The 21036-nt window shown below is 40.1% G+C and overlaps 2 protein-coding genes across 5 annotated transcripts in view; one reads left to right on the top strand and one right to left on the bottom strand.

The window, feature by feature from the left end:
- CORIN (corin, serine peptidase) overlaps nt 1–21036 on the bottom strand; it is a 254697-nt gene that overhangs the window by 55665 nt on the left and 177996 nt on the right. For all 4 annotated transcript variants that reach the window (XM_036853182.1, XM_036853179.1, XM_036853181.1 and 1 more), the window contains 4 exons: nt 13896–14127; nt 10607–10752; nt 9721–9828; nt 2005–2118 (listed from right to left, as the gene is read on the bottom strand). In XM_036853182.1, coding sequence (XP_036709077.1) covers nt 2005–2118; nt 9721–9828; nt 10607–10752; nt 13896–14127 — 600 coding nt within the window. The remainder of the gene's footprint in view (nt 1–2004; nt 2119–9720; nt 9829–10606; nt 10753–13895; nt 14128–21036) is intronic.
- LOC118895846 (60S ribosomal protein L31-like) lies at nt 7141–7533 on the top strand. Its single transcript, XM_036853409.1, has one exon. The coding sequence runs from the start codon at nt 7141–7143 to the stop codon at nt 7531–7533; it is 393 nt and encodes a 130-aa protein (XP_036709304.1).

The following is a 21036-nucleotide window of genomic DNA, read 5'->3' as shown; positions in this document are numbered from 1 at the left end:
ATGGGTAATTTTATTTTTTTTAATCTCTAGTATTAACTGACTCTCAGAGTCACACACTAATTCTCTCTTGGGTTTTTAAAAACTATGGCAAAACTCCTTGATTGCCTACCTAGCATCTATTACTTTTCTTCCTCCCTTTTTAAAAATGTATTTAATTTTTATTGGGGTATAGTTGCTTTACAATATTGTGTTAGTTTCTGCTGTACAACGGAGTGAATCAGCTATATGTATACATATATCCCCTTCCTCTCGGACCTCCCTCCCACGCCCACCCCTATCCAGGTCACCACAGAGCACCAAGCTGATCTCCCTGTGCTCTACAGCGGGTTCCCGATAGCTATTTATTTTACACATGGTAGTGTATCTATGTCAATCTCAACCTCCCAAGTCATCCCACCCCCCTTCCCCACCCCCCGCATCCTCCTTTTTTATGGCAACATGAATTTATTCAGGCCCGCACACTAGCCCCTGCTCCATGGCAGGATCCTGATTCTTTTAAGCAAGACATGGCATCTTTCTGACTACAATTTTTTTTCTCTGAGTACAGTTATTAGTCCAGGAGTAAAGATGGGATCCGAGATCAGGGTCTTGGCCTATGGTTTTGTAGGTTGTGCTTTCCAAGGTAGTTCCTGCCCAAACCCTGCTGTCCAGGCCACGTGTCCTAGCCTGAAGGAAACAGCATCTTTTTCTAATTGGTTCTCCCTAAAGATGCTTCTTTTTGCAATTCAGCTGTTTAGGTGGTGTTTTTTGGAATCCACACAAAGATAGCTGACTGCTAGCTGGGACCCAGCTCAAAGTTGGCCAATCTGAGTGAAGCCCTAAGTGATGTTCCAGAGATGAGGGTGAGGTTCTCTCTCCTTCCTAGTGGCTATGACCTGGGAAGCACGGCACCCCAGGTGCTCTTGGCAGCCATCTCTGGACCCTGGTAGGAGCCAGCCAGAGGTCAAGCAAACGCAAAGAATCCCAGAAGAGGTGCTAAACTCCTGCATCTGGCCCTACACTTGATTTTTTTTTTTAATTTTTATTTATTTATTCATTTATTTATTTATGGCTATGTTGGGTCTTCGTTTCTGTGCGAGGGCCCTCTCCAGCTGCGGCAAGTGGGGGCCACTCTTCATCGCGGTGCGCGGGCCTCTCACTATCGCAGCCTCTCTTGTTGCGGAGCACAGGCTCCAGACGCGCAGGCTCAGTAGTTGTGGCTCACGGGCCCAGTTGCTCCGCGGCATGTGGGATCTTCCCAGACCAGGGCTCAAACCCGTGTCCCCTGCATTGGCAGGCAGATTCTCAACCACTGCGCCATCAGGAAAGCCCCTACACTTGATTTTTTATATGATAATATAAGGCATATGCAATACATAGCATAAAAAAAGAATAAAATGTCTTCATTGTTTAAGTCTGTTTGAGTTGGGCTTTCTGTTACTAGTAGGTACTGCATCTTAGGAGATTTTTTTTCTGATTCTAAAACTACCATTCATTCAGACTATGTAGAAAAGATAGAAAAGCACAAAAACTTAATAATTCCACCATTCAGGGATTACAATCGTAAACTTTTTATTATGCCTTTCTGATCTTTTTCTATATGTGGTTATATGTACTTTCAAAACTCAGCACAATAGTACACATAATTCTTTATGCTTTGTTTTATTCATCTAATGATATGTAATGGACCCACGAGAAATTATCCTTCTAATTTGATTTTTAATGTTTGCATATTATTTCATTTTATGGTTGTATTTTATGTTCCCCCTATTTTTGGATATTTGGGGTGGTTTAATTTTTTCCATGTTATAAATCATGCTAGACTAATATCCTTATGCATATATTTTACACATGTTTGATTGTATTCTTGGCATATATTTTTACAAGTGGAGTTTTAATCAAAAGGTCTGAAAATACAAAAAGCTTTTGATACATATTTCCAAATTTCTCACTTACATTCAAAATGAGAGGTAATTAGTGTTTAAAATAAAACGTCACATTCACAAATTCACAACAAGCACTTACAGCAATTTTTTTCATCCATGTTATCAGGGCAGTCTGGGAACCCATCACAGATGACTGTGTGCTTCAAACATTGTTTGTTAGATGGACATTCCCAAAGATCTCTCTCTTTACATCCTGGAGACAGAAGGAAAGGTTATTTGCAATAGATGTGAAGGTGAAAATAACAATGGCTTTGATCAAGCAATGTAAAAAAATTACAATATAAAGGTATGATTTCTTTTTTCTTAACGAGTTCTGACTCCTGTATACCGTGGAAAATGTAATTTTGAAAGCAGAAATGCTTGGTAATCTTCAAACTGCATTATAAATAGTACAGCTCTCCCAGGAGAAGATCAAAAGTGATATATGGGAAATCGGAAAAAAAAAAAAAAAGAAAAAGCAACTGTACTTTAACGTTCATCTTTAGCTGTTCCTTTTGCTTTCTAAGCCAATTTGCAACACATAAGACTCATCTATAAAATGATGAGTTAACGCTTTTAAGCAAATATGCCAAAACCTAGCGATCTAAATGCATATTATCTTAAAATGTAATTTCAATCAACAAATGGCGAGGCCATCTGTGTGTTTAGCAAAAGAGGCTCCTCCTATATGCCAAATATCTGCAAAACTAGCTCAAGAGCCATTACTTCAGTAACGTAGCCAGAAATCTCAGGTTAGAAACTTTATCAGTTAACATAAGAAAAGAACATAATTTGCCTAAGGCCAGACTATAAGCTTGAACTGTAATTTGCCTATAAAATAACAAGCTCTTACAATGAACTTAATAAATGTCATTTGATTCACAGGCAGCGCATTTATACGTCCGCTAAAACATGCCAAGGGTCTGATGTGTTCTTGTCACTCCAGTTGGATCCATGACCCTCACCAGGCTGTGAGGGGGGAGAAGGAAGAGACCACATGTATTCATCTTTGAGCATCCTGAATTCCCCTGCCTGCAAACCCAGCTAGCCCTCAGCAGGACCTCGATACACGTGAATTTTAAATGGAACTTCATTTCATGTAAGGAACGAAAAGTCTCTCATTCCCAGGAAAAGGTGATTTAAAGGTGAATGAAATAAGCCAAGCAGTGATGAAATAAGGAGTTTCTTTAGAGATGCCATTTCTCATCTGATCTGGTACAAATCGTTCAGAGAAATGTCATAGATGATTGAATCAGGTTTCTTGGAGTCCCTTATGAGAAAATAATCTGCATTACAAAAAATTCTCATTGAAAAGTTTATCAAAGTAAGTCCCCAGAAGAGAAATTTTTACTATGGGATAAAATTAGATTTAAAGTGTTTCACCATTCAAAAATATAGGACAGCAGTAGAGTATGTGACTGCAAAACTGTAGGAAATAAATAGCGAGAGTCCTTCACTAGCTGACCATCTAGAATGGTTTTAGGTCCAGGGACATCCATTCTAGGAACTCATGGGAATATAATCTGGAGTTTTCAGCTAACCAAGAATACAGACATCATCTGGAATGTTCTGGCAAGGACACTCATCACAAACCACATCACTTGCTAGTAGATGATGAGAGAAAACAGCATGAGTCTTTCTGACTGTTCACAAGGTACCATTCCTAAGAGTACAGAGAAGAACGTGGACACTTGGAATGAAATGATAAAAGATCACAAAAGTCGATCTACTGGGACATAAGACCTGTATGCTCACAGACGGTAATAATAAGAGATAACATTTATTATCCACTATAAATCCACCTTCTAGATATTAGTTTTAATTCTTACAATAATACCACAATGTCAGAATTACAATCACCATTTTCTAAGTGAAGAAACTGAGATTTAGAGAAAATAAATAGATTGCTCCAAATCCAGCCTTATAGAGAAAGATCCAGTAGGGAAGCAGGTGCAAGCCTTTAGTTGCTGTCCTCAGTATGCATTAGGGGTAAGAGCAAGGGAAACAAAGCTTAGAGTCAGACATCTGGATTTGAACCTTAGCTCCAATCTCATTAGCTGTGTGACCTTGGATAAGTTACTTAATTTCTCTGAACCTCAGTTTCCATATCTCTAAAATAGTAATAATAACACCTGCTACAAAGGGTTGCTATAAAGACAAAATGAGTACTCTATAGGCAGTAATTTCCCTTCTGTATCTTCTCTTTTCTAATAAAAGTTTGCACGGCCTAATGCCTTCTTTGTGGAGTTATGATGAACATAAATGAAGTAGGATGAAAAGGTCAAGACATGAGTCACATGGAAGATACCATTATGATTTTGTGAAAAAATCATTCTCTCTTTAAAGTGACATTTTTGGTGTAATTATGCTTTAAATGTATGCTTTAAAAGGAAAAGGGTATGACCCCATTAAAAATTAAAACTAGGTATGGATAGGATGGGATATTTAATGCAGCTGTAGGTTATGAAACCAAATAATTGTTGATGTCAGAATAACTGCCACCTCCCCCCGTACAGACATAATGGGTACGCCCACTCACAGAGGCCACAGTGTATTGCTGAAGTGACCAACTCATCCCAGTTTGCCTGGGACTTCGCAGGTTTGAGCACTAAACGCCCCTGCTTCCAAGAAACCCCCCTCAGTACTGGGCAAAGCGGAATGGTTCGTCAACCCTAAGTGCGCTAAGCATTCTGAGGGGTTCTTCACTTTCTCTCTCAGTTTCACAAAATCTCTGCGAAGCAGGCTTCCCTGCCAGAGGCAGATCCCACCTGAACTGGGGCACCTTTTTTCTCTATCAAAACAGTTGTCATTATAGGTGAAGAAGGCAAAGCACCTTAAAGCAGATGCTTCTTGAACTCTGAGAAGCTTTCAGTGATGCCAGTACAGAGTAAGTGGGTCCACTCATCAGGGCTGCTAACCTGAGCTACATCGAATAAAGTGCTGTCAGGGTAGGGATGCTCGTCTTCGGCCAGCAGCTGCCCCAGTGGCTGTGGATGTGACCTCAGAGCAAATCAAGGGAGCTGAGCAGTGACTTCAGGCCCGGCAGGTGTGACGGCCCCTCCAGAGCCTGTGACCCTGGGCCGTGGAGCCCAGATCTCAAAGAACAGCCGCAGCACCTGTGGTAGCAGCCGGAACAAAGGAGCTGCCTCCCTCCCCGAACCCCGGGCCTAACCGGCAAGGGCAGCAACACCAGCACAAGTCACAGAGCTCCCATCTTTGACCAGAAAGCCCCAGTGGACCTCCCAATTCCTTAGTCACACCCCTTTTCCGGGTGCCATCTTCATGTCATCCTCTTCAAGACGTGCTGTCTCAGTACCCTGTGAAGAGGCAGGATGAAGACTTTGAAAGGGCTTTAAATTGCGGGGTGGGAGCCACCCTCAGTGACCGTAATCCTGGAGATGGGGACATCCACCACCAAAACAAGCACTATCTCAAGGACGAGGCTCCACCCGGATGCCCATGTTCACTATGTAAATCAGGGACTCTGCCCAGCCTGTGCTTTGGACGTGACATGCCAGCCTGCCCTCCTCTGCCACAAAGAAGACCTTGGTCTGTCAGAGATAATACCAAGCTAGACAGGACTCCTTCCCTCAAGGGAGATCCCTGAGGTGACCTGTGAGGGGACTTGCCTCCTGGATTTCCTAGCACTGTGGCATGTGGGCTCTTGGTTATTGCCCTCTGAGGACCGAGTAAGGCATGTTACAAGCATTCCAAGCTGTGCGGGATAAAGTGCGCTTCTCTAAGTGTTACAGGTGAGAAAATTGAGGCCCAGAGAAGTTAAGTGACTGTCCAAAAGTCACACAGCCTCTAAGTGCTGAGTCTGGATTTAAATCCAAGTCTAGGTCTACAGACAGCACTCTACCATTCCAGGCTGCCTGCCCAAAACACCAAATGAGATAGCGAAGAGTTAACCAAGTAGCAAAATATCTAAAGGGAAGGAGAATGTCTCTTCCTTAGCATGAAGAATTAAATGTGATCAGAGATCAATCCTAAGACTCCTTCTGAAAGTACATTTGTGGGTATGTGACATGAGATGAACACAATGACCCTCACTCTGTCTTCTAGTCACAGAGCAGGAAATCAGTCTCTTCCACAAGCAAAGGGACAAAGAGACATGAAGGCATGGAGACTGGCTCTCTGGAGTATTTGGAAAAAAAAACACACAGTAAAGTCCTTCTCTGTGAGAAATACACAAATACTATTAAGGAGTCCAAACAGTTAGGGAAAAAAAGTCTTCAGGAAAACTTTTTAAATCAAGCTGTAAAACCTATAAATATCAGAGCCAGAGGCTTTAAACACAGCCTAAAGGCATTTTGACTCCAAGAAGAGGTTCAGGTTATAAAGAAAGATTTTATTGCATTTTATCTATCACCCAAGAGGAGATCGAAGATAGATGATGAAATGGTTTTTAATTATTTGAAGATAAACAGAAAGGTCCTTAACGACACTCGCATTTGTATTGTTGTCTATCTTTCTCTGTATGTTGTATACCCTTTAATGTAGAAGAGTGATCAATTAGTAATTGTGATGTTATATTCATGTAATGAAGTGTTTTATTTCTCCAGTAGATATTAAAAAACTGTTTGAGCTATATTCTCACTTAACTGACCCATTGAGAAGACTCGCTGCTCCCATCACAGCCCAGGTACCACCTTGTTCCTGCTGGTATAGCTCACCCAATTGTGGACAGAGGCCTAGCAAAAGCTAACTTCAGTCTCACAAACTCAGATCTATAGCATGAAGGCAAAGCTCAGAAATATAATCTCATTGTTATTTTCTTTAGCTCGCCTTTCCTTTATGCCCTTCTTGTTCATTTCTCTGCCCAGATTTGCACCTTTTTCTCCATTGCTTAGATATCAATGCTTGGTAAATGTTAGATTGAAAATAAGCTTCTTTCATCCAGTTGCTAGATCTACAGCCAGCTTCATCTACATAGTAAATGTTCAATTAATGACAAACTATCACTTTAAGACAAGGAAGTACTTCTGTACTGACGCAGTACTGACTCTGTAAATCACTCCTACCTTTTAGACTTCTCTCCCATGAAGCAATTCTGGAATGATATGTTCATATTTACATAATTCTTCCAAACACTTGCTGAAAGCATTTCTAATAATGACAATACTTCCGACTGTTGTTTACATTAACAATTATACAATCAGTACAACTTCAACAACAAAAATTTACCACAAGAGCAGGAGACACTTCAGAACAACATTACTCCCGGCCCAGCAGGATGGCTCTCGCAAAGAAGGGAAGCAAGAAGAAGAAGGGCTGGTCCGCCATCAATGAGGTGGTGACCAGAGAAAACACTGTCAACATTCACAAGTGCATCCATGCAGTGGGTTTCAAGCGCGCCCCTAGGGCACTCAAAGAAATCCGGATATTTGCCATGAAGGAGATGAGAATTCCAGATGTATGCATTGGCACCAGGCTCAACAAATCTGTCTGGGCCAACGGAATAAGGAATGTCCCATACCATATCCACGTGCGGTTGCCCAGAAAACATAATGAAGATGAAGATTCACCAAACAAGCTCTATACGCTGGTTACCTACCTACCTCTCGCCACTTTCAAAAATCTGCAGACAGTTAATGTGGATGAGAACCAACTGCTGATTGTCCAATAAGGTTACAGAACCGCCAAAAAAACAAACAAACAAACAAACACTACTTACTGCAAATGTTTAACGCATGTATTTTAAAAGTGTATTTACAAATGGTGTGCTTTGACCTCCATGTTTTCCTGCTGCAGAAGTGTCAGAGAAACAGCGTAAATTTCCAACACATCAATTATTTTATAATTAAATTAAATAAGTACTGTTTTGAGGGGAAAACCCAATAATGTTGTTAAAATTCTGGAGGAGCTGCAGATGTGTGAAAGTGAATAGTTAATAGTCACATTATTCAGTAAAGCCCAAGCATTTAAGTGCATTCCACTCCACAATGGACAGAATAAATCAGAAAGACAGGAAGCTTGGAGTGAAACCCAGCTTTGCTGGAGCTGGTGTTTGCATTACCAGATGGTATGCCTATCCACGCCCATGGAAACAGAGGCACAAACTGAGCAAGTAGGCAAAATGGGAATCCGAGGATTTCCCAGTAGTCCTCCACTGGGTCTTCCTCTACTGCGAGACTTCTTCATTTGATCTTAACTGCTGTGTTCTCCCAGAGCATGGGACGTGCCCATTCAAACGCGTGCATGCGGCCCAGTTGCTTTGGAAAACTTAATGAGAGTTCTCTCATAGATTAATACTGTTGGGGCAGTTAATGTTCCAAATGCATTAATTTATTACTGACTTTTAACTTTCCTTAACCAGAACTCTCAATAACATCGTCAGTCTTTTGAGTGTTTTATAGAGATTAGACAATTTATTCGATAGTTCTCCTGAGCCTTTAATTGTGAGATTAAAGTACTGACAAAAACTCATTACTTAACTAGAAACCTGACATTTTAGGATCATTTGTACCCTATAGTGCTTTAAATTTCTTTTTTGCAGAATATACTCTAGAACTCAGACCATTTAATCTTCATAAGACTCTTTTTGAGACTAAGCTTTTACATTTCTCAAATATTTATTCCCCTACTGCAAATTTCGGTCTAGCCACCCAAGGAAGTATCATGTAACCTCTTTGGACAATCTAAGATAATCTATTTTAATTTGCATCTCAGAATACCAAAACCCATCAAAGCCATAGTGTAGTGAAAAAATCCAATAGATTCTTAATAAATCATTTATATAAGGGATATTCAATGAGTTTTGATTTATTTCTTTACATACAGACCACAAACAAAGCAAACAACAGCAGCTTCTCAAAACACTGTATGTTCCTCCCTAACAAAATTACCATCATTCTGACAGTTCTAATTTTCTAGAAGATGCACTTATCCTTATTTATATAGTAGCTGATAGGATTTCAGTTGATTGCTTGTGACATTTTGTCTGGACCAGAAGGGCAATGTCTACTACGGAAAACTCATTTTGGGAAGCAAGGCAATATTTCATCCCTCAAAGGCCAAAAGAATAAAATGATTTCAAAAGATGCATTGCCTCATGTGCTTTCAATGGCAAAAAGTTCAGGTTTTTTAAGCAGAACAAGCTAAATAATCATAACCAAACTATTCTTTGGGTAGCCCTTCAATCATTCTGCTTTACTCTAAAATATTGCTTAGTAAAGAGCACTGTCTGTTTTCTATTCCCTGACACATTTTGAGGTTACAAGTACAAAGGTTTGCAGGGAAATAAAATGGGAATTAGCTCCACTTAAATTGCCATTGGCATTTCTGGCCTTTCCATTGGTGATTTTGGAGTTCAAAGGCAGAAATGTCAGGAAGAGTTTTATCCTTTGCTGACAGAGACAAAAATCAGAGAGGGCATGAAGATAAATCCCAATTAAATTTGAATGTCAGAGCCTGCACTCTGTCTTTGTGTATCTAGATGCCTATTTAAGAATATGGGAATTATAGGCAAGGACACTATTATTCTGACCTTAAAACAGATGACAACTGCTTTAGAATCTCTCAATAAAAATAATCTCTTACATTTGTGAAGAGCTTCTTCTTTTACTAAGAGTTTGCACATATGTCATCAAGGTTATAAACAGAAGTGTAATTTAGGGAAAATCAATGGAATTAACAGGAAAAACACTTATAATTCATGTTTTGCCATTTGATAATTTAAGAAGTAAATGCCTTAGCGTTCAATCCTAGTCACTACTTACAACTATCAGTAAACAACTGACATGTTTTAACACAATCCCTTATCCTAACCGGTTATCAGTGTACATTCAAGAAAAGTGCCATCTCACATACATACCACAGTTTTCTTCATCACTATCATCATCACAGTCAGCCTGGCCATCACATCTTCTGGAAGCCAGAACACACCGTCCTGAGCTGCACTTGAAGTGACTAGGTGAGCATTCTGTTAAAAGCAGTGGGCCACATTACTGTCAACAGACAGAAAACCCAGAACCATCAGCTAATTTATCCATTTACATGTGGGATGTTGTGGAGAAGTTATCACTGAACATAAGGATGGTCCTTCACAAAGCTGAAACAGCCGAAGTTTACTTGGCTTTCTTCTGTCTGCCTACCAGCATCTTTTTCCTTCATCCTCGGCATCACCTCTTCAGATCAGCTGTTTTGTGTCTTTATGCTTTCCAGCAGTTAACTCTCTTTCCGAATGGACAACTTAACAATTGCTGGAGCCTGAAATGTCCTATGAAGTCAATGCTTCGAACTACCCAGCTGGCTTTCCTTTAATGTATCATGTTGTTTCCCATCCTAATCTTTCCACCTAGTGGGCAGGTCCTTGATTCCATTTCTCTACTTGATTATCCTACATTGCCAAGGTCTCTGAATGCTTTGCACTTGAAGGAACCAAGGCTTGATCTTCACCATTACCTACAGGGCCCCTAGTATAAAAGCAGCATCCATATATAATGGACTCTGTGAGTTAAGTGTGTTTAAAATAAATACCTAGAATAGTAAAGTCATCTCTGCAATTTATTTTTTAAATGAAGACAATGTCTAACAGATGGGTATCAAATTCTTCAATGTAATCAAGTTTATAGATTCACCACCTATGCAGCCTTTCTACTGGTAACTAAATACAAACAATAACAACAGAGTAACTTCTAAAAGTAGCTGATATATTCATCCATGTTAGACACCCCATTGTAATTAATTTAAAAATTAACCTTCCACATCATCATCAGGCATTAGACAGGTTTGACTGTCTGAATTTTCCTCTGGAAATTGATTGCAGTCTGTGTCTTCTGGCCACTGTAGGCCCACAATCCCAAGAACAGACTCACAGCGTTCTTTGGAATGCTCACACAGAGCTCTAAAAGAGTGAGAAAGACAAAATATTACAAGCAGGAACAGCTACACCTGATGTTATGCCTCTGTGTAGGGTTTTAATTCTGTATGGCTATGGGCTGGCGTGTATACGTGGTGTGTGTAAGCAGTGTGTGTGCGTACCAATGTATATATATGAAATGTACATATACATAATAGATATTTGGGAAACCAAATTGAGTAATATCGCTACAAGGGGGATACATTCCAGAAACATACTTTCACCAAAAGAAACTCCATCACAGAAATGGAAATAGAGATGTTTCCAGAACACGGATTCCCTCCTCCAGTTTGCCTTTCTCATTTTCTCTTCTGTCTTTCAGGCAGACACACTCCAGTGCTTTTTGTTTTAAGCAGGGAAGCCCCCAAAATCACTTGGAGAGTCTGCCACCAAAGGTCATGGAATCTGTACAACACCCTCGGCCTCAGCCCCCTGTGGTACCCTGTGATGTGAGCCATTTCCTGTGCCAGCCTGGCTTGCCTAAGGCATTAGTACTTCAGCTTACACCAAACCCATCTGTGTCGAGCTCAAGTTGGTAAAAATGAAGTTTGCTGGTCTTTGTTAAAGAAAAGACATACTAAGCATTGCACTAGGTGCTTTTATGTGTATTATCTCATTTGTACCAGAATATTTTAAAATTGAGGTATCAGCATGTCTCAAAGAAAATGGCTTTACTTCCTATGGGGAAAGAAAAAAACAGTTTGCCTCAATATATTACCAAGAAATTAGTTACGATTTTTTTTTTTAAGCAGACATAATGAAAGTAAGTTCCTAGGCAAATTTTTTATTTCCCTTTAAATACATTCTCATTTCTTAAAAGTTTCAAACTTTAAACCACTAAGTTAATTTCAACAGGTATGGGATGGTTAGTAATTGAATGGAGACTTTTCAGAAAAGGCTCTGTCTAGATTTAAGTCTGTCTAGATTTAAGTTAAGATAGAGCATAACTTGATGCTGGTTTAGCCTAGGAATTTGGGGCAAAGACAAAGCCATGGCATTCCCATATTAGGTTTGCAAAAATGGGAAGCTCAACAGTGTTTAATAACTCTCTGTTGGACTGAATAGTTCTGTTGCAGATTAATATAAAAGTGTATATAACTCAACTGCTGCTGATATTTTAAATTAACCAAACGATACCTAATTTAGATGGAAGTCAGGTAGTGCCTGACTCTACCACTTTTTTTCCCTATAAAATGGAAATAGAACATGTGTCACTACAACTCCATGGCACACCTGTTCTTATCATAATCTGTGCAGTGCTCAGCCATAGAGACAGCAGTCCTAAAAGGTTATTTTGAGGATGAGAACTACCCTAAAGTATTCAGCACATTGTAAGGGCTCAAGAATGTTAGATTTTTTTCCAACTCATAGCTTAAAAACTGAATTTTAAGATCAATAACCAAGCTTGGCAAAAGGAATTATGTGTTACCCCATGAGCATATCAGTATATTATTCTTGTCATAATCCAAAAATTTTTCTTACAAATATCAGAATGTAAAACTCACTTTGATAGCCACTGAAAATGAAAGACGTACGTGTATGTGTAACCCTAAGAAACAAAACTAAAGCGTCTAGAAGTTCAACACTTTATTCAAAATGTTTATTCTAAACATTTATTCAAAAATGCTTATTGAATAGTAATTCAGGATCAGTCTTATCTTAGGCATTTTAATATGAAACCTAAGTCCTAAAATTATCAATCATATGTGGATATAAATTTGTTCCAGAGAACACTGCAATAGGGAAATTCTTATACACATATGAAAAGAAAGTCAAATACAAGAATTTGTTAAGTACTATTGAAAGTAATTATTCACTATCATCGACCTTGCTTAGGAAAAGTAGAATAAGATTTATAAATAACTTGTTAACATAAAACTGGTAGACGTTTTATTAGTGATACTTTAAAAGGCATTTAATAGAAATTTTCAGAATTATGTTTGCACAGCCAACGTTAAGTTTTACTCTATTTGTATAATTTGTTTAGTTCCCCCAAATCATTTTTAAATTTTATTGCTTCCTGTCCCAACTCTATAGATGGCCCTACCTTGTCATCCATTTGATATTTGGCATATAATTTACTGTTTTCCCATCTGTCCACTGTATTGATATTCTTGCTTTTTCTTAAAGCTCTGAGTGACTTCTGATCCCAACATATGGTTTCCATAGTTACCACTCACATTTAGGCAGGCACATCTGTGTATTCACCCCTTGATGGAAAACAGCCCTGAGAAAAGCAGCCCCACCTCTGTGACAGCCACCTTGTACGTGCACATTCTCTGACTATAACCCTGAACACACAGCATAGAAGAGGGACCAAACTGCCACAAAGCAGTTAGTCGCGCTCCTGTCCTAACATCAGAGCTTTGTTTATTCTGGGCTTACAATCAATGGGCAGCACTTTACATTTATGTACATTCATATAATCTTACAACAACCCAACTCAACCACCACCACCATCCTGATCTTACAGGTAAAGAAACTGAGGCTGGGAGAGACTGAGGAACCTGTCTCAGGCTACAAGCAGCTACAGAAGAGCCAGGACTTGAATCAGGAGGTGGACACCAGAGTAATAATCTTAACCCGTAGGGCATCACTCATATCCTAAGTTCAAGCCACACTCTTGAAATACCGTCCTGTATTTCATCTAACCAGGTAGAAAAACAGCAATGTCCATCCCCCGTCCATGCTGTGAGTTTGGTGTGATGACTCCCTCAGGCCACTCTTTGTGTAATGTTTCCTAACTTTTGATGCTATCAGAAGGCAGTATTTAAAACACATCAACATTGCCAGACAAACAGGCAGACGCACCCCCTTCTGCTGACTCAACATTTTAAAAACCGCTTCCTGATGCAACACAATGAAACACTTGTGATTTTATTTGATTAAAGTCCATGAATTATTATCAAAGGCAGTTCATATCTCTCTTGTTTGGTATTTCACTGATGAAGTCTTACTCAGATATTCATTTTAGAATTCCTACTTCTTTACTTTTTAAATAGGTAATCTGTTAAATACAGGACTTGTTGGCAAAGTATGTACTTTGTCTAAACTCAAGCTATGTCTTCATTCCCTTGGTTCTCCTTGAGGGAAAATGAGGATGCCTGGGGGAGACCCCATTGTATTACCTGCAAGGGGGGATACGCTGGCTTGTATTCTTGTCACACTTTGGTACCAAGATGGTGCAGGCAAAGAACATGAGGTATTTGTAACAGTTGGTCTGAACAAGTGCAGGGAAAAGAGAAGACTCCCAGCTGATGGATGCTTCCTTTTGAGTCCGGTGGCCAAGGTAATTTGGATAAGTTGTGTGGTTGTAGGGCAAATTCATGCAGAGTTCCAACGTAATTGGTTCACACTGACCTAACAAAAAAAACACACACACAGATACATATATTTTTAAATTTCACATGTAAAACAATTTCTTAAAAACGTACAAAATTGAAGAAGTCTATCTTACCCTCTTTCTTGGAAGTAGCTAAGACTAGATGTAAGTAGTATGTGAGATTGCCATCAGAAGGTAAATAGTGCGGTTAATGAAGTGTCTTGACAAACCAAGATTCATTTCTGTATATGGAGCTGCTAGCACACGGTCCAGGATGCATGTTTTAGAAAGTCTTTCTCATTTTTTTTCCCCTCGGCTCCACTTATCTGATTCCTTTTACTCACTTTAATTTGCCTTCTGATTTATCCATTACTTCTAAACTAGTGTGTTCCCCACCACCTTCATAGCCATCTTAAAAAAAATCAATGAATTTGGCTAAATAGGCAATTCGATGACTTTTTTCTATATGTTTTATTGTTGATCAGTGTATAAGGCTATACAATTTCAGGGCAAGAGGAGGCTGAGATCCATTAGATATCCATTGCCAATGAGATAACCCCTAACCCTTTAGCTTGGCATCCAAGGCTATTTCACACTCCAAATCACAGCCTAACTTTCCAGCCTCATCACCCATGACTATCTCGCCAGCAATATTTCCTTGGCGACACCAGACATTTTAAGAATTGCATGCGTCCTCTGTGGGTCCCATTAGCTTTTATCCCCTTCTTTCGTTCACACACTTGTAATCACCCCTCAAATGCAATCATGGTTCTAGCTGCCAGGTACATAGGGCAACTGCTGATTGGAATAATCCTTCCCCATCCTCCCCACTAAGCTGATTTCTCCTTGTTCTGCAGCACTCAGCACAAACCCCTCTTCCAGGAAGGCTTTCTGGCCAACCACTCTTCCCCTTCCACTCCTAGCAGGAGTCTCCGCTGAGCTCCAGAACATCTCCAGGGTGTGCATGCCAAGCGCTCACTGCCCTTGCCTCTATTCTTTACTTACTTGCCTTCCGCATACAATTTGAGAGTTTTATGAAATGAGACCTCATTTCTTTTTTTTAATTGAAGTATAGTTGATTTACAATGTTGTGTTAGTTTTTGCTGTACAGCAAAGTGATTCATAAACACACACACGTATATATATAAAATTAATTCTTTTTCAGATTCTTTCCCATTATAGTTTATTACAAGACATTGAATATAGTTCCCTGGAGAACTTATTTCTTGATCTCAAAGTCTGCACCAAGCATAGTGTGAGAATTAAGGAAGGAAAGGAGGGGGGAGGCATCAGAAACTATCCTAGGCACTTTAAAATGTAAAAATAATGAAAAATAGAGTCCCTGCCATTGAAGCACTCTAAGTCTCCAGAGGAAGAAAGACACGTGCAGGTAGCTGTGGTATAACATGAACAGGCTAGGCTAGTGGGACTGAACAAAATGCTAGAGCCCGGAGAGACAGGGTGGATAGGAGCAGCTTGGGAAGCCTTCCCAGGATAAGCGGGGTTTGGGCAGGTTTGGGGGAATGCGGTGGAAAGGCTCTCTGTCCCCTCTCTGTCTGCGGTGGACGTGCTTCATTCCCAGAGGAGAGAGGAGATCAAGGGAGTGTCTTGGTAGAATCAGGTCAGGTCCACCGGAGATTTCATGCCTTATTAAGAGTAATTATTCAAATTAAATTTAATTATTTGACTAGGAAATGGTATGCAGGCAAACAGATTAGCAATAAGGACTGCAGTGAAATATTAAAACAGCTCTGGGACTATTTCTTAATTTAAAGAGTCTGAGGGCTTTGCAGAGATTATGCTGATAAGGAGCCTGATATTGGCCAGACTGAAAAATCTCACGGACCAAGTATATAAGACTCTCAGTTTATAGAGGAAGAAGTAACACTCTAAAGCTGGCATAATCCTGAGGATACCTACAGGGTGGAGAGAAGAAAAAGAGACAGAGGAGGTATGGGGTTGGTTCAGCTTACTACTTCTTCGATTTGTGAAAGAGGAGAAACACTGAAATGTTCTGAGTTCAGATTACACACAAAAAATGCATATTCCTTATAACAATGAAAACAATACAAAGACGCATATAGGAAAAGCTCTTCATCTCCCCACCTCCCTCTCTCTTAACTTCCCTCAATGCCAAAAGATGGGTTTCCTCTTCAGCTTGCTTTTGTTGCTTGATTACCCGTCACGACCATCTTACAAATCAGTAGAGGCAGCTCAAACTCTGTATTTTTCTTAATTTCTTTAATATACTTAAAATTTTACAAAAATGGGATCATTCACACATATTTTGATGCAGTCTTTTCTTCCCTGTAGATGTCTTTTCTTTCTCTCTCTTCCTCAACTACCCTATCAAGTTTTAACTTTTTATCAGTTAGTTTCCTTGAGATGATTAATAGGCATATCACATGCATAACTTTTCTCTCTTTTGATATGTGGGGGGATGCATTGATTTTGATTTAGGATAAGATATAGGCTTTAAGTGTCTCAGAGTCAAGGGAGATGAAAGGATTAAGTTATGATCATATATTATTCTGAGACCTTTACTGAATGCGGTGAGGTTGTTTAGTTTCCTTCATAAAGGCATTCTTCACAAAGTGCTAAGCAAGATAAACTCTCAAGTATCTGGCAACCTCAAATTCTATGATTTATGGTATCAATAAACTTTTATATCTTAAGCAGTAGACTCACTGACAAGCCTGATTGACATTAGCCACTAGAGGGCGATCACATCACAAACATGTGAGGAGGTTTGGCTGTTGCAGGGCTGTATAATTCAGTGTGAGCTTGAGGCAGTGCCTGGCATGGCACCTGAGGAAAGATGAGGTTTAATAAATATCTGTAGAAAAAAAGATCCTGATGGAGTCTCAATGATAGCCCACCTTTCAAAGTCTGAAACAATATTTGACAAATTCAACCTAAAGAAAGGACTGTTAACTAAACGATGTTACATCTTTATCATGATGCAATACCTGAAGCCAATGGAAATCATGTATTAGATTGATGGTCGTTTACATGAGAAAATGTCATTTCCAACATCCATTGGCATATATATCCAAGATTCATCTTTGCGTCAGAACTTTAAATCTCTCTTTATTATTATTTATTTTTTAGAATTTGAAGAGCTGTTATAAGGTGAACACCCTTATAACTACTACCCAGGTCAAGCAATTGAACTCTGCCAGACATCCCACGTACCCTTCCATATCCCGTCTTATGTCGACCTTCTCCTTCCCCCACAAAGTAAATGCTGAGTTTCAGAGCCATCACTTCCTTGCTCTTCTTCACAGCTTTATTACATAAGTGTGCACCACATCCTACATACTACAGTTTGGCTACCCATTTTTGAAAACCAAATTTAAGTCTCTTATACTATCTATGTTCCCCCTCCCCTCCATCTCTTTATTTTTCTTTAATGTTTAACTATTGAAGAATCCGGGGACTTGACCTGTAGAGTGTGCCAGAGTTTGGATTTTGCTGATTGCACACTCCTGGGGAGGTTAAACATGTTCCCCTGTCCCCCTTGTCTCCTGAGCACTGGCAGCTGAAGCCAGGGGGCTGATTAGGCTTCATCCCTTTGGCAAGACTCTAGGTGCTGCGGTGTTCTTTCATCAGAAGACACATCCGTCTGATTTCTTTTTGTGATGTCTACAGCTGTATGTCCATGCTCAGTGCCTTGCCCTGTTAATTCACCTGGTTACCAAATGGTAATATTCTAATTCAATCATTTATCTTCCACTTACTAGTTGGGAATGCTTTTAGAAAGAGATTGTTCCTCTCATCTACTATTTGCTCCTGAGAACTGAAGCCCTTAATCATTACAGCATATGGCTTTTTGACCACACCCCCTATACTATCTGTTCCTTCCACCTAGAGATTGCAAGGAGAGGGCAGGAAATTGACAGACCACTGGGAAATTATTTGAAGAACAAAGCTGTTCATTTCTTCCTGGATATAACTTTTCAGTGGGGGGGAATCATACTGCCATCTTCCCACTCATATATACGACTTTGGTTTTCCTTTTATGTTCTTCAAATACACTCAAACAGTTTCCCTAGCGTCTCACTGTCTCATCAGCTTCCTCTTTCGTCACAGGTGTTCTTGCCACGTTCTCTCCATATATATTCAGCAAACATTTGAACACCCCCTCTTCCGAGTGTCAGGCACTGGGCTAGTCACTCGTCCCCATTCCTTCTCTGTTATTAAAAATAAGTGTTGGAAGAAAAATATACACAAGTAACATTAGTTACATATACACAAGTAACAACCTTTAGTAGAACTAAAGGTTGATGGAACACTATGGGAAACTTGGGAGGGTCCCTGAGGCATGACAGTCATACTTGGCTTCATACAGCCATGGTGATCATGGGCGCAGGGAGGTGAGGAGAGACACATGCCCAGGAGCTGCTCTCTCCGCCAGGTTCCCCCAGCTGTCTGGATTGTACTCTACAAGGTACAAGTGATGGATTAGTCCCTCCACACCAGACTGATGGGAAATAACATTCCTGCTCCTAAGCCCTAAGGCAAGGACATGTCCGTATTTTGCCTCCCAGCAGGGTGCAAACATGTTAAAGATTCTGGGCTGGAGTGGATGTGGTGATACTGTGATACTTTTAAGCCTCTCCATACACAATATCATCTGAGATGTGTACTTTAGGCTTTTTTTAATTGTAGGCACGTCTGCTAATCTGAGATAAACCATGGATCTTATCCACTGAAAAATATGAAAACCACGAAGACTTTTTTTCACACCCAATTTCAGGATGTCACTAATCCCAGCAGCCTCGTCAGGCCACAAAGCAATAATTCTCAACTTTTGCTGCACACTGGGGACACCTGGGGAATTTTTAAAATACTGATGCCGAGGTCCCACCCAGTATATCTTCAGGGACCATTGGAACGTTATTATAATATTTTATGGGGTGGCAAGAACCATTATCTTTAAGGACTAGCCTCCCAGCAACTCCAGTGAGAGGCTGACTCCACCAGAAAGAATCTCCACATTCTCCAAACTCATATTCCCCACTGGCAGGGAGCCAGAGAAAGAGAGTGCTGTTCAGTCGTGCTCCAGAATCTAGATAACAGGAGTCTCTGACAGTGTCAAAGATCTTTAAACAATTAATCACATTTTCAAGTGCATGAGGAGTCTTCTGAGAGGAGATGATACTTGTCCGTATTTACAGAGAACCAAGTAGACACACACCATCCTGAAGCTCTTCGAAAAATAAGGAATAATATCTTTACTCTCAGCTGGAAGTTAGGCATATACACTGCTTATGTGCCTGGCAGAGACAGCAGCTCCTGGGCATGGGTCTCTCCTCATGCCCGTGATCGCCATGGCTGTATGAAGCCGGGTATGACTGTCATACCTCAGGGACACCCCCAACTTTCCCATAGTACTCCATCAACCTTTAGTTCTAAATGTTTACTCATGTACTTTTTTCTCCAACACTTATTTCTAATAACACAGAAGGAACGGAGACCAAGGACAAGCCCAGTGCCTGATACTCGGAAGACGGGGTGTTCAAATGTTTGCTGAATATATATGGAGAGAACGTGGCAAGAACATCTGTGATGAAAGAGGAAGCTGATGAGACAGCGAGATGCTAGGGAAACTGTTTGAGTGTATTTGAAGAACATAAAAGGAAAACCAAAGTTGTATATGTGAATGGGAAGGTGGCCATATGATCCCACTGTTGAAAAGTTAGCTCCAGGAAGGCTGGAATCACGTCTCCCTTCATTGCCATCCAAGTGCCCAGTGCCCATCCCAGTGCCTGGGACATCACAGACACACTAGAAATACTGGTTGAATATACATGATAAATGGAATATTTCCTGCCATATCAATAAACAAAGGATGTCACAGTCACCAATGATTGTAGCCCTCCAACGTGAGCTGGTGAGCCCTGAGGAAAGGAAACTCAGGGTGTGTCAGGATACTGGCCTGGAGAGCTGAGGTGCATATCAAAGGAATGATTTCAGGGAGCCAAGACTCTTGCATCTTCCCATACATAGAAAAGCGCTAAATTCCTTAACTTCAGATACCTGGTTTTCTTTGATTAATAATAATCTTTTGACATTCCTGACTACCTGTTTTTTCAAAGTTATCTGAAATGCTGTCTCCCGGCCTGCTGTCCTCATTTTGCCCAATAAAACTTAACTCGTAACTCTCACGTTGTGCATTTTTTTTAAGTCAACATACACACCAGCTGAGTTATCTAGTGCCCTTCCTACAAGTTCCTTTTTTTTTTTTTTTTTTTTGGACAGGTGATAACATATTTTTATTTTTAATCTTGAAATATTTCAAGTATAGAGAACATAGGATAACATATACTTGGTTACTCCCTGCTTAAATTTGACACAGGCTAACATTGCTCTGTCACCTTTTTTTAATCTAACAGTAAGTGCCATTACATGTCAGACAACCCCCAAAACTTTAATAAAATACACGTGTCTGAGACAATACTGTCACTGTCCAAAATTCTGCAGCCCAAGTTCAAGGTGAAGTAAAAAAATGATTCTGAAAGAGTTCCAGGGCAGACTGGGAAATGAGCAAAGTCAAATCATATGTATATACATATATACACATACATAGACATATATTTAATCAGTTTAGAGTGAATAAAATGGTAGTGCATCTTAGTGGTCAGACTGACATCTATCTGCACTGTTCTCTCCTATGGGAAATGGAGGAGGGCTGGGTATTGTGCTTTCGGCCAAACAGTTATTAAATGCTTGTGAAATTAAACAAAAAATCTTGTTAGTCTGGGTTATTAATTGGCTGTCGCCCTCACACCCCTATCCAGCCCACTGTTTTCACCCCTTGATATCCCCTAAGGGGTACGGGCTACCCGCCCCCCATAAGCTCTACACTGACCCAGAAAGGTCACAGAGTAGAATTAGGATCTGAAAACTTCAGCAAATCCAGAGACCCAAACCCTTCAGCCTTT

This window comes from Balaenoptera musculus, chromosome 5, assembly GCF_009873245.2.
Source record: "Balaenoptera musculus isolate JJ_BM4_2016_0621 chromosome 5, mBalMus1.pri.v3, whole genome shotgun sequence".
NCBI classification, from domain to species: domain Eukaryota; kingdom Metazoa; phylum Chordata; class Mammalia; order Artiodactyla; family Balaenopteridae; genus Balaenoptera; species Balaenoptera musculus.
The sequence above is the reverse complement of the archived record's forward strand: the minus strand, read 5'-3'. Positions and strand labels throughout refer to the sequence as shown.